The 14,370-nt window shown below is 47.8% G+C and overlaps 1 protein-coding gene across 1 annotated transcript; it reads left to right on the forward strand.

Moving 5' to 3' along the window:
* Positions 1–4,318: 4,318 nt before the first annotated feature.
* C1QTNF2 (C1q and TNF related 2) lies at positions 4,319–11,892 on the forward strand. Its single transcript, XM_042826638.1, has 3 exons — positions 4,319–4,552; positions 8,491–8,739; positions 9,764–11,892. Exons 2-3 carry the CDS (start codon positions 8,499–8,501, stop codon positions 10,375–10,377), a joined length of 855 nt encoding a protein of 284 aa, XP_042682572.1. The 5' UTR covers positions 4,319–4,552; positions 8,491–8,498; the 3' UTR covers positions 10,378–11,892.
* Positions 11,893–14,370: the final 2,478 nt, after the last annotated feature.

Below are 14,370 nucleotides of genomic sequence, written 5' to 3' on the forward strand. Positions count from 1 at the left end.
CAGTGTGACTGCGTGTCCAATGATCACCTCCCCTTGAACAAGCAGGGTTGGGTTTGTTGGGTTTTTGTTGTTGTTGTTTCTAAAATGAGTTGGGAACAAGTTTATGGGCAGGTTTGGATGAAAATAATTATACAGTGGAAAGCAGCAGGGATGGCTGCAGTTGTTTCTTGTGTACACAAAGACAAGGGAGATGAGAAGAAATGTAGTAGCCTGTTAACAGAACTTGTCACGTTCTGAAATCATAATGCAAACCAGACCCAGCCAGCACGCTCAGAGCAGCTTTCTCTGCATCTCACCCTTGGCAGAGCTCAGCGTTCATTTTCCCATCTCCCTTCCCAGCAATTGCTTCAATTACCTCTTTTTTCCTCCCTGTTTGAATCCTGGTTCTGAAGGCACACTCAATCTGCAAACTGAGAGCAAGATGTTGATTTGAAGGTGTTTACATTTATAAGCGTGCAGATAAAACATTTTCCTTTATTTTTTTGCTGATAAGCTTATCATTCTGTGTTATGTTCCTTCGAGGCACATCAGAAGATGGTTCTTTTACTGTCTTCCACGTTTCTTTGTAATTGGATCTTTATGGCTTTCCTGAGTGGATGAGTGAAAGAGAGGTGCTGTTCTACATGTGTGCAATTGTTCAGGGATCAGAGCATAGCAGGAATCTTAGCAATAGTTAGGAATGAAACAGAATTGGTCCTTTAGGGGATTAAAAAAACAATTAAAAACTGCAGAGACGGGATTTTCTGTGCCCACTAACGCAGTGGCTATGCCCAGTGCAGCCCAATAGCTGTTTTCCATCCCATTTTTGGATATGTTTAGGCCAAAACACTACATGCAAGCAACTTCCTGTTGTTCTGCTAGCTCTCCTGGTGGCGTTAGCTTTGCTGGATGCAACACAGAAAAAGGCAAAAATATTTTAAGTTCAGCTAGTTATCTTATATGGAACAAATTTGTTCACTTCTGGGATAACTCAGGCAGAGACCCACCCCAAGATAGCAGGCAGGGATGGGCTTTGCTTCCACTAAATACTACTGTATCTCAAGCCTCAATGGAACAAAAAGAAAGCCCTTTGTCCAGGGAAATGTTGTTCCATGGGCAGATGAGCAAACCCAAAGCTTCCTAGCAGCAGTCTTAAAAAGATATTCTCATCATTCCATTGCATTTTAGGAAAGCCATCACCCTGCCTCCTGTTTGCACTGCACTCCAAGCACAGCCCATGGCCCTGCCCTGTTCATTCCCACTTCACCTCAGCAGTGGGACCTTCCAACAGCACCTCCCCTCTCAGCTTTAACCCATCCCCACTGGATGCTGAAGCACCTGCTGCAATGCTCCATCAGCACAGGGCAAGGAGACACTGCCCACGTCAGCATGTGTCCTATGCATGGGCAGCACCCTGAGAGCCACTCTGAGATGCACTGAGAGGAGAAAGCCCGCCTTCAGTCAGCCCCTGCTGTGGCGTGGCTGCTCCTTCTTGCTTTAAGAGATCTCACACTGGGCACATATAGAAGCAAAAGCAGCAAGGGCAGCTCCTAGCAACTGAGAGCCAGTGCAGCCTACAGTGTGCTCTGTTTTAGGAGCAGCAGAAAGTCAATTTCTAGCAAATTAATTGTTGTCTGAGAACCAAAAATCCAGCTCTGATGTTAAATTCTCCACTTGGAAAGCAACAGAGAGAGATGGGATTTGTTCTGTAGCTATTATTAGCTGTGCAGACTGTCACGGCTTACATGCAGTCTGTGTAGGGGATGCAGCTTTGCCTTGCAGGACAGAGGCACTGCATTGAGGCACTCAACTTTCCTGGCCTGGGCACTGCCCTTACCCCCAGGTGCTGCTGTCACTGTCAGTGATGCTCAGATCCCAGCTCAGAGGTTTTGCTAACCCTAGGTCTGGCTTCCCTGGGCCTTCAGAATGTACACAATCACTCAGAGTTTGCAAGGTTTCTAGATCAACTCTTGCTTTCCTACCTTGTTTATTGTCTATATCTGTATCTGGCCTTCAGTTGGAGGAGATCATTTTGCATTTTTTCCCCACTCTACCAAATAACCAATCTGCTCTCCCTCTTTGCTGCTTTCAGATGCTCACTCAGCTCTGTATAACCTGCTTATGCACAAATCAGTGCCATTGCATTTCCATCGCTCAGTGCTCTGACTACAGGCTTGGGCTCCTATACAACTCCATACTAATTTCCCATTCCCTTTTTTAAGCTTTCCTGAGAAATGCAAGGCATTGTCAGAAGAGTTCTTGTCTAAATGTGTTACTGGATAGATCAGCAGAAACCAGATGTGGCAAGTCAAAGAGACTGCTGGTTTTGAGTTAGAAGGCACATAAGACAAAAGAAAGTACAAAAAAAAGAAGCCAAATAAACAAAACCACAGCACCACTTGTCTTCTGCACACATTGGCAGTGTCTCACTGATGTTTGGGCTGGTTCCCACTTTCCTCCTCCCAAAATAGACCTATTTATTTTTATCTTAATGGGTTAGGACAGCAGCTTCTAAGCAGAGCTGATGGTCTCGAGCGTATCCTTAAAGTTTAAAGAGCGATTTGTCTCATTTTATGGGGGCTTTTGGAGAGGGACAATCACTCTCTGAAGAGTGCTCAGAGGCTTCCAAGCTCCTTTCAGGCAGGGCAATAAAAGTGACTCAAATCACCACTCCACGCTAAGCCAGTAGACCTGCTGCAGAGAAAATGCTTTTTTCCTCCCATTAGTATCTTCCAAACATAAAAATGAAAAAAAAAAAAATCAAAGGCTGTGCATTCATCTTTGAAGAGAGACAAACCTGCTCAGCCATCACCCTGCTTCGCCCTGAGGCCACCTGTCAGCCACCTCCAGCTGCAGCTGCTTCTGTCCTGTCTGACTCCTTGTGTCTGGTTATAAAGGCACTGCCATGAGGTCAGCATCTGTAACAGTGCAGTCTCCAAGAACCAGCAAAGGAAAACCCTCTGTTGCTGAGATACACCTCTTGTAACAGTCTCCTGCAGTGCATTAAAAGAAAAAGAATGGAGAGCTGCACGCCAGGGCTGCTCTGCTTCACTGCAGGGGGGCGGCTCATTGGTTTACAGCACATGCTGCCAGCATGCTCTCCAGCTCTGCTGTCTGAAGGCCACGACCTGCTCACACTTAGGTGGGAAAAGCCAATGCAGGGTGCAGGGAAGAGAAGCCTGTGGATAGCAAGATACATGCAGTATTTGAATGCTGTCACAGCTCTGCTGTATTGATTGGTGCCCCGGCAGCAGCAAGACATCCCCACCCCTCCAGGAGCAGCCTCACCAACTGCAGGTCACAAAACCAATAGCAGATGCACTCAGTTTATAGGTTGTCTTTCTAATGCAGATAAATGCAGCTGAATCTGCTCTCACCATGTTCTGAGAGCAAATGCTGCAGAAAACTCAAACAAACAAACAACCAAAAACTCTGAAAACAAAACCCAACCACATCAGATCTCCGATGCAGACAAATTGTGGCATGAAGAGGAATGGCACCTGCGGAGCACTGCTGCTCTGCTGGCCCTCGGCACTGAACAGAACACCAGGCGCCGACTGGCTGGCAGCAGCTGTGTTGGCCTCAGGGCTGGCTGCCAGCACATGTGCTGAGCAAGGCAGGGCCCTGTGCCTATGGCCAGCAGCACCAGGGCACAGAGCAGCCCCAGGGCCAGCACTGCCATCCCACAACAGCTGACTGCATCCCACAGCAGCCAGCTTTCACTGCAGCACCACCTCCAGCACCGCTGCCTCATCACCAACCATTGCTGGGGCTTTGCAATTACTTTGAAAGCTTAAAGCAAAACCTCAGCCTTTCCAAAGACAGAAACTTTGCCACTCCATCATCTCAGTGTCAGTCTCCACGCCTTATCTCACACACCCTCCTGCAGCACCTCTGTGCAGTACCTGCTGTCTCCTTTCAACATACATTTTTGCAAAGCTGCTGCTTCACAGGGATGTCATTCACTCCAAGCCCTGAATGATCTATCCTTACTGCTTCGTCTAAATTATTCCATACACAAGAAGCTTGTTCCCACCCTCAGCATGAGATTTGCTTCCCTTGCTAGTGCTCTAAGATGCATCTAAGATGCTCTAAGAGCATCAATCCCTGTTGCCCACGGCCCTACAAACCCTGCCCATAGGGGCAGTGGCTATGGCAGAGCAGAACCCACCCAGGCCCAGCTCCGCAGCAGCCTGCAGAGGAGAGGAAGGGGAAAGGCTCTTCAGGCACTGAGAGCTCTCCAGCCATGTGTGTGCAAAACTTCTGCCCACGCCACGTGACAGAGGAAGAAGCTCGGATCCATTACACAATAATAAAAATATGCCTTTGGCAAAGCTGAGCCAAAACGTAGAGCTGCAGCGGGAAGCCAGCAATACATGCAAAACAGGGAAAAACATTAATAGAAAAGAAAGACGCACCAAGTCAGAACCACAGAGCACACTTGGAAGGACGCAGTGGCAGGAGAACGGGGTTTGTGCTCCATGATGTGACAGCAATCTGCAGCAAAACATCTGCTGCAAGCTGAGCGGAATCCCAGCGCCTGTCAAGACCTCCCTGAAGAGATTAAGCCTGGGTGAGTACATTCCTTTTCCCTGTTTTTTTGTTTTGGTTTGGTTTGGTTTGGTTTTTTGTCCCCCTCTTTCTCTTGACTTAGCAAATGTGAGCTAAATTATCACGCAGTCAGGTTACCAACACCTGCACAGGAAACATAAAGACAACAGCCCAGGTTGGAAGAAATAGTCGGGGGAAGGACAGCAGAAGAGGCGGTGTGGTTTTTTGGTGCAGGAGATCCATCGTTCTCCCTCAACTCCTTTAACACTACTTTGTGCAGCAGATCATATCAGCTATAGCAACTTCACTCGCTTAATCAGAAGTTAAATGCATGCTTTTCAGCTTTCCCTCTCCATGCAGAGGCTCTCACTGTCACCGCATTGCATGAGGCCACTTCCCTGCCAAAAATCTCCATTTGTCCACTATGCCTGGTGCCAAACCATCACCACAACCAGCAAGCCCAGGAGACTTTCTCCTCCGCTGTGGTCTCGGCCCAGCTGCCTCACAAGCACCAGGAGGTTCAAGCGCTCCTTCGCTCCTGGGGCTCACTCTCATAGGCAAAAGCTTTTCTTGCAGATGCTCCTTTTTAATGCTTATTCATATACTGAACTAGAACCCATGGGGATCCGCAGCATCATTTTACACACTACACCAATCCCAAGGGATGCCCTGGACCCCACAGCAGCAGTTCTTATGGATTCAGCTGAAGGATGAAGGGCACACCGTCCCTAAATCCCAGCTGATGGTACCTGTCACCACCTGCCCGTGGCTCATCCTGCCGCCTCAGGACCCAGACATTCTCGGCACGTTTTGGAGCCTCTCTCAGAGATCAGAGGCTGCCAATAGATGGCCCAGCAGTGATGAACCTGCCAGCATTCAACGCTGACCTCAGAGCAGCTCAGCATTGCCTGCATCCACAATCGTCCCATCTCCCCCTCCAGGCAGCGCTCAGCCATCAGCCCTCACAGTGCTGGGCACAGGGTGTAGTCCCACACAGCAGGGATTTGTCAGGGCCCAAAGCCTCCAGAACCCTATTACAAAAAGCATTAATTAAAACGTTTCTATAAAAGTGAGACCTCAGCTGAAAATGTGCTGCATGGCCTTTGGTGCCAGGTCTGCTGCTTGTACCGAGGAGAGGAAAGATGCTGGTCTGTTTCCAATTTGCTTTTTGGAACTCATTGTATGTTCTTCACTGAGATGCAATTTTCCTTTTAAGGTGGAACAGAAGGAGATTTTTTTTTCTTTCAAAGGGATTCCTTTAAAAGCTTATTTATAGATCCTCCTGTGAATGTGCCACTGCTGTGATGTGGGATGCAGTGCTCTTGTGGAGCCCCAAACTAGCCATGCAGAACACCCAGGTGGCCAAATGTTCCGCATGTGTGCATGTGTCAGTACCTGAACCTCCCAGCCTCAGGGTGCTGTGTGTGTTACCCCCCTGGGTTAACTAGGGGCACTGCTTGGAGGTAAATAGAAAGTTCCAGAGAACTTGCTGCCCTCTGCCCCATGCTTTACTCCTGCTCATTCCTTCTCCACACAAAGCAGTCCCATCTATGTTTTTCCCCAGGTTATGTTCCACAACGGAATGCCTCCTTGCCACAACTGCTCAGAGTCAGCCATCTCCACCCTTCTCTTCTGCTCCATCTGAGGTGGTTACTGGGAAGAGAGGATGGAGCTTTCCTTAGCATCTCCCCACTCCAAAGGCATTTTAGCACTTTTTTCCATTTCTGTAAAGTGAGAAGACTTTTTCAACTGTCCACATCAATACTGGTTGGTGGTTTCAGTTTCACAAGGCCATCAAACCAACACTTTTCACCAGCAAATAAATTTGGGTGTAAGGAAAGCAAAAGAGCCCAGACGAAGGAAATGGCTTAGCAGGCACAACCAGCTCAGAAATCTGTTCTGCATTTCCTACTCCTCTGCATGTTTTTAATTATACATCTCTCAGAACCAGGGGGCTCCCACTCAGCATTTATATATGGCATATTGCTGGCCGGATCTGGAGCATGTAATGTGCATTCCCACCCCCTTCAGGAGCTGATAGCAGGGCGGGAGCACTAAGGCAACATTAAACGTATGCAATCCTTCAAACATCTCATTTCCAGTGCAGGAATTGAACATAATGCTGCCAGAGAGATGCTAAAGATTCCCAGTACTTGGCTTCATGCCGCACAGGATCCTGCCTGACCAGAAGGCCAATGAAAGACGGGGGATAATGCAGCTCATCTGTCTATTGCAAATTTGCCTCAGCACCAAAGCAAGAAGAAATATCTGAAATGCAGTTTTCTCGCTTCATAATCCCTGCTTCTGTATTTAGCTAACAGGACTGGAGATGTGATAAGAAAGCCCACGCAAGAGGATGAGCCTTTCAAAATATTTAACCTCCTCCAGTGCAGGGTAGCTGTAGTGAAGGTAAAGACTGCATTTCATAGAGACTTTGCCACCAAATAAAAGTGTGCACCTCAGCCTGGAGCTCAGGAATTGTATCAAAGTGATACATGCCTACTCCTTTGGCTTGATCTCTCTTGATCATGGAGCGATTGAGAAAACAGTGAACCAGACAGAGATGTTTTAGGTTTTGTCTCATTTCTCCAAGAGCTACTCCAACTACAGAAGGTCAAAGAAAGAAACTGAGGCAGGGAATGCCTTCCATCCCCCACCAGCTTGTTTCCACACTGAGACCACTGGGAAAAAAAACAACACCAAAAGCATTTCCCTCAGTACATGGTCAGTGCCCGCAGCTCATGGCTGTGATCTCCCTCAATGGCAGGAGAAGGAGAAAATCTTCAACCTGGACACCACCAAATGCATAGCATCCTCCAGAGCTGGGAGGGGATGGCAAGAGGATCTTCGTTCATCTGCCAGAAACTGACACCTAGGGGAAATCCTCCTTTTAAGTATATCTGTAATGAGATGCAGAACCAATGCAAAGTCTACTTTACTCTCTTCTGACATTCAGAGTCTCAGGCAGGTTGTGCATGAAGATGAGCTCCTGTCAGTCAGATAGATTTTGAGCACCTTCCCTAAGCTGCCACCCCAAGCACCATTTTAAGATGCAGTGGGGTTACTCTGTGCAGCTCTTAGCAAACAGCTCATGTGCAGACATCCAGAGGGAGGTGTTACTGCATGATAACTGCTCTGCATCACTAACAGTTCCACAGGAATAGTTTTATTCTAGAAATGATTTCCTATCAGAAATCTGTCCAGGAGGGGAGTCAGACAAGCCCAGGATGATCAGCCTCCTCTGTCAATGAAGGCAGAGGCAAGGCTGCTCCAAAAAAAAGTAAAACAAACCTTGCCATATTCTAGACCTAAAGCAATGGCTTATGGTCGAGCCAGGAGAAAAGCAGCAAACAGTGCTGTTAATGGCCATCCATCTACAAGGTGAGCGAGAGCCACAAGATCCTGCAGCAACGCAGGTCACAGCAGTGGTGGCTGCAGCAGGGCTGATCCTGGCTGCAGGCAGTGCAGCTGAGCATGATGAAGAAGAGGAACCCCAAGCAGGTGTCCTCAGCTAGCAGAAGCTCAGTGCATTCTGTCAGGCAAACCACATTAAGAATTTCCTTGACTGACTTGTCCCCAGGCTTCCACAACTCAACTCAGCCCCACATCACCCTAGAATTTGTGCTTGGACCCTGTAATAGACTCAGCAATGCAACAGCAGTGCATATCTCAGAGCTTTGGTGTGAGCTTCCCCAGTTTTTCTTTCCTCTGCTCTGTTAGTCCAGGGCACCTGCTTTCTGTACCTCTTTGCCATCATTGCTCAGCTCCTGGGGGGAAAAGCAGGATCAGCAAAGGGCAAAGAGGAGCGAAGAGGTAAGAGAGAACACACCAAAACAAAAAACTCCCCCATCCTGCCAAAAGGAAAGATCTCAGTTGTGCCCCATTTTCACAGAGCCCTGGCAGAGGGCACCATGCTGCACCCACACACGGGTCAGCTGAGCCCCCATCTCGTTTCTCCAGGCTGTGCCATGATTTCTGCCGTCCTCCTCCTCTGGACTGTGCCCTGCGTGGCCAACCACATCCTCGGGGGCTTTGCCAAGGCAGCGCTGCAGGAAGGCCCCCAGCTGACGTGCAGCCTGCCGGGTCCCCCCGGGCCTCCCGGCCCTCCTGGTGCACCTGGGACTCCGGGGACAGTTGGCAGGATGGGCTTCCCAGGGAAAGATGGCAAGGACGGCAAGGATGGGGACAAAGGCGATCACGGTGATGAAGGTAAGAGGGAAGAGCTTCTTTGCAAAGCAAGGGTAAAACGTAAAAGCATGAGTGCAACAGCCCAGTTAACATCAACTTGTCATCCCACATGCAAGCCTCAGAGCAGGCTACATCTCATGAGACACTTCCAGGAATTCAGCCTCCTCCTCTTCACATTCTCCTCTTCTCAGATCTTGCCAGTGAGTTTTGGATTCTCGCACTGTGTCCAGGCGCTCCCACGTAGCGCTGCCACAGCAACAGGTGGATACTTTTATTTTCACAATATCGAATCCTTGAAGGTCTAATCAGCCTAAGCGGCAATAGAAAGTATTTCAAACATCACCCCCAAACCCGTGCCAAAACCTCCCAAAACATATTGTTTGCTGATAGATTTGTAATGCTGCATGTAATTATTTTCTTCTTCTCTTTGTTGATGCATATTTCCTGTGGAGAGAGATCTTCCGTTTTGACACACACACGTTATGTGAGAGACAAAACACTGATCTCTGATTCCTGCTTTTAAGGGAAACAGAATCAAATGAAAAATTAAGCACTGATTCCCTGGAGCACTCTCACTGAGGGTCAGGCACTGCTCTGACCGTGCTCCATTAAAATCAAAGCACACATCCACCCTCCTCTGGTCCTGCAAAGGGGCTCTTTTTTCCATCAGTCCTCACTGTGAGCATCAGGGCCAGCTGGAGGCAGAAGGCAGTGATTTCCCATCACCACACTAGAGTGCACTCCTGGTTCAGCATAATGCCAGTGTGCCAGTGCTGCATCTTCTCTCACAGTCAGAACAGGGAATCTAGAGAACATTTCCTCTCACAGCCATCTACCCTTGCTATGGCAGATAATAAGACACAGCATAAATCCCAGTATTTACATGATTTATGACCTGACGTGTGTCCAGCCCCAGGTGGTATTTCATTGGTTTCTTACCACTACGATTTTCCTCCCAAATGAAAACATACTGCTGCAATGATAACAACCCCTTTCCACTTATTAAACCTTCACTAAAGAGTTTACAAGGTTATTTGTCTTTCAGGTCCACAGGGCAGAACAGGAAACCCAGGCAAGCCGGGACCAAAGGGGAAAGCAGGAGCCATTGGCAAGGCAGGCCCACGAGGACCAAAGGGTTTAAAGGGTAATCCTGGAAAAAACGGAGCACCAGGAAAGAAAGGACCCAAAGGGAACAAAGGTGAGACTGGGATGCCAGGACCCTGCACCTGCAATGCCAACAAAGCCAAATCTGCCTTCTCTGTAGCAGTCTCTAAGAGCTACCCAAGAGAAAGGCTCCCCATCAAATTTGACAGGATCCTGATGAATGAGGGAGGACATTACAATGCTTCCAGTGGGAAATTCATATGCAGCATCCCAGGTATTTACTACTTCACTTATGATATCACTTTGGCCAACAAACATTTGGCCATCGGCTTGGTCCACAACGGGCAGTACCGGATCAAGACTTTCGACGCCAATACTGGGAACCACGACGTTGCCTCTGGATCAACCATTCTCTCTCTGAAGCAAGAGGACGAGGTGTGGCTGCAGATCTTTTACTCTGAACAAAATGGGCTCTTTTATGATCCCTACTGGACAGACAGCTTATTTACTGGCTTCCTGATCTACCCTGACCAAGATTATCTCAATGAAATATAGAGTGAGAAACAAATAAGAAACGGATGCAACTTCAGTCTACCAAAATGTAGCCTGCACATGGACATGTGTGATATTATTTCACTTTTTTGGCACTAACAGCCCATATTGGCAATACAGATATTTACTTGATGTCTCCAACTAGTCCATGAAGTATATCATGATCTTTAGGACCTACCTTTAAGTGACCTCATGACTGTGTAATCCTGGAAGCCAGCCGCTATGTTTTCCTACTGTTCAAACATACCACAGACACGTAACTCAAAATACTGATGCAGAATGTTTTGATTTTATATTATTGTAATGCATAGAGACCAAAAACCATTTCCAGAAAACTGAGCTTATAAGTGCCATTGATGTTGGAGATTATATCAGTGCCCCTCCTTCTGCCACCCTCAATAATAATAATAATAATAAAACTTACTACACTTTACCAGCTACTTACAAGTCAGGAAATTATCAGCTGCCGTTACAAAAGTACCAGCAACCTTCAGCCTCATCAAAGCAGTACTAATAAGCAACGGCATCCGGTTTAAATAGGACACAAAGAAAAGAGCTCATTTAAGGCTAAAGGTAAAACTTCTGCTAAGACACACGCTGTCGAATCGAGCTCTGCTGGTGTTGCTCAGAGTTCAGCCACAACAAAGCAGTGCTGAGTATTGCATCTGCTTTCAGATGAGCGTCAAAAAGCTGTGATCAGAACCTGACATTGGCTGTGCAAGCCCAATACCTGCCAGCCTCTGGTCCATGGTGGAGAGCAACACTGCAGATAAGACTCAGTTTTTAGAGAGAAAGCGTGAACCTTCACTCCAGAAACAGGTGCATCAAATCCCACTCCTCCATCCCTGCCAGCTTTTGCTGAAAGGAAATACTCATGGTGCTGCTGAGGTGCTCCTCACAGGCTTAATGCTGCAGATAGACTCTGTCTTAATGACGTGCTTTGCTTTTTTGGTTTTGTATGTCAAATGTTACAGATGATCCAATCTTAACATAGTGGTTCTAAACTGTACAAAAAAGAAAAACAAGGCAGAAAAGGCCAGAGGTGAGCTTTTTGGTCTTGCTATGATGAGCTTTGCATTTTTGTCCATTTCAACCAGCAGCCGTACAGGGATATGCTCCCAAATGGAGCATTATAATCACAGCAAAGAGCTCTCCAGCTGTATGGCTGCTCAGCCAGTTGCCTTGCCCCAGTGTGTGCAGCTGCTCACTACCAGAAGTCAGTCTGCGGTCAGAGGGAAGGAGTTTTCCTCAATATCTGACACATCTGCTTGGTTCCCACAGTCATATTTCTTGTATTCTCTACTGCAACACAAAAACTTGTATCAATTTCCAGTTCTTCTCATTTGCACATTTAGACGTTGAGCCCAGAAGAACAAATTAAGAAAGAACAAATTAAGATATATATATATTAACCTTACTTCTACAAGTCATTGTATTTGCATGATTTTGTGAACAACTTTGAATGTGTTATATTTTACAAAAACCTTTTCAAATACTTTTTTTTTTTTTTTAATAAAGCTGAACAAAACTACCACTGCAACATCCTTGATGCTTATTAAGCAGTTTTCCTGAAATTATTTCAAAACTGTTACAGATTCCACAGACGCTGCCAGTTTCAGTGACGGATTTTGTAGGGCCGGATGCCACCAGTGTTTTTCCTCCCTCCCAACCCTACAAGCCAGGGAGCACACACTTTTTTACTCTCTGTGCAAGGCCTTCTACAAGGTGGAACAGGGTCTATACATTCCCGAGTAGCTGCTCAGCCCGCTGGCAGAGGTCCTTTCCCAGCAGTTGCTGTGCAAATAATGTACTTTCCTTTGCAATGCCCTCATTTAGTATGTCCTGGCCTGCATTTTGCAGGCAGCAACAGTTCAAGCATTGCCTTTCTCTCTCAGTGCCCAGCCCTGCATTTCCACCAACAGCCCCAGGGGGTGGCAGGACTGCCATCTTGTTGCCCTCAATTTCTCCAATCAACCATCCCCAGCATGATTTTCATTTTGGTTTCCCAATGGGTTACTGCTGAACCCAGTTGGTACAAGGCAGGTGCCAGAGCTGGGAGGGAATGGCAGAGCACCACAGGGAATAAGACTGAGGTGGGGAAGCAGCAGTCAGCAATTAGCACAGCTGCACTGCCAACCAGCACCTAGGGCTGGACTCCTAGTTGTCCCGTTATCTCAGCAGCCCCAACAGGGAGCATTTCCCCACCGTCAGTCCTCTCAGGGGCCCTCTAGCTGGTTTCCCCAGATGTGAAGCCATGGCAGTTATTAACTCTCTGGCAAAGCATCGTTTTTTGATCTAGTGAAAAGGAAAACATGCAAATGCATTCAAATTCCGAAGATCAAAATGCAAGTTATAAAGAAACCCCCTGCTAAGCACTCACTAGCACAGAGCTTGCTTTCTGTCCGGGGCTATGAGGCCCTCCCTGCTGACCTGGAGCTCTGGCTCCAACACACCCACATCTACCCCTGGGAGCTGCCCCAAGTCACAGTGCTGCTTCTGTGGGCACAGCTCAGCCCCAGCTCTGTGGATCTGCTGCCATCAAGGAATCAGAAGAGAAAGCTCAAGCCAATAACATACAGCAGGCAGAAGGGAGAGGACTGTTTTCTTCCAGTTGTTTAACCTCCGATTGCACTGCAGTCATTCAAAAGATATCATACATCAATTATGTCTGCGAAAGAGGCACAGTTGTTTGAAGTACACAGATTGCGCTGAAAAAGATTTATCTCTTCCTAGCATGTTTTAAGATTAACCAAGGCAGCCTGCATGCTGACCAAGATGGCTTCTGCTCAGCACAAACCTGCACAAGCATCTCCTCCAGCAGCCGTGGGCTGCCCTCCTTCTGCCTCCCCCAGGAGAGGAGGGAGGGGAGGGCAGCAGCGCCGGGGTTATCTCAGGGCTGACCATGGGAACATTGAGTTTGGGGTGTTTTTTCCTCTCTTCAAGAAACTGGCTCAGGCTTCAGAGCATTTCAGAAATGATACATTCTGGCTTGCTCTCGCATCTTCAGGCTGCAGTTCAGTTTGCAGTTCCATTTTTCTCCAGCCAAACAGCTATTCATTCGGTTTTTACGTGTACTTATTTTTGTTGTTGTTGATTGTTTTTTTGTTGTTGTTGTAGTTTTTGTTTTTAAAGAAAAATGAGATTTGCATAAGATTTTTTTCCAGGAATATGGAGTTTCTGGAATAACACCAAGTAAAGAACTCTGGCTTTCACAGCCAAGCTGTCACAAGAGAGAACTGCTCCCACGCAGGCTGCTCACCCCAGCCCAGGCAGCTCCCGGCACCTCCATTACTGTGGGAGCAGAGCTGGGAATGTCTTGGCTAGGCAAATGTGTGGGCAGATGCTATCAGGAAGGAGGGAGGAATGTCCTGGCTGAGGCAGGATGCTGTGTGAGGGCAGTGGATGCAAACAACTCCTGTTACACTGCAGCAACCTTCTCCACTGTGAACACCAGAGCTGCCCTAGGCTGCTTTGTGCACCAAGTTTTGTCACAAGCAGGTCCCTCTAGGAACTCAGCATACCAGGTGAAAACAGGGAGTGCAACACCTGCCCTCAGTGATCAGTTAGCAATGACAGCTCAGCTGTTTCATCTCGTGGTTCATTAGAAGCCAGCACAGACGCAGCTATGAAAACACAGACACAGGTCCTCTCCATGGGGTCAAAGAGTTTCATTACCATGTGAACTCCTCTCCACCACCACAGAGCTTTCTCCTTCCCACCTTCATCACCGAACTGTGCAGCTCACTCCAGCTGAGCAGAGCCTTCCAGTCTCCATCACATCTTCCCTTAGGGAGTCCAAGAAGGCCCAGGAGAACCTGCCTCAAGTAGCTGTGTACCAATTACCTGGCTGTGCACTGCTGCGTTGCCAGGGAGTGTTTCTGCCCTTGAAGCAACCCGGCCTAGCAGCAGAAGCTGCAGCATGCCCTGTGGATGACACAGACCTGTGACTGCAGCCGCACAAATCCCCAGCCCCTCACCCCCCAGCTCCTGGTGCAG

Source organism: Centrocercus urophasianus, unplaced genomic scaffold, assembly GCF_019232065.1.
Source record: "Centrocercus urophasianus isolate 14NV4802_14NV808 unplaced genomic scaffold, USGS_Curo_1.0 seq_26, whole genome shotgun sequence".
In the NCBI taxonomy this organism is placed as follows: domain Eukaryota; kingdom Metazoa; phylum Chordata; class Aves; order Galliformes; family Phasianidae; genus Centrocercus; species Centrocercus urophasianus.

Excerpts from the sequence above, each read along its gene's own strand:
- C1QTNF2 (XM_042826638.1), top strand. The coding sequence starts at position 8,499 with ATGATTTCTGCCGTCCTCCTCCTCTGGACTGTGCCCTGCGTGGCCAAC. Across the intron at positions 8,740-9,763 it reads AGGCGATCACGGTGATGAAG|GTCCACAGGGCAGAACAGGA; the intron begins GTAAGAGGGAAG and ends TTTGTCTTTCAG.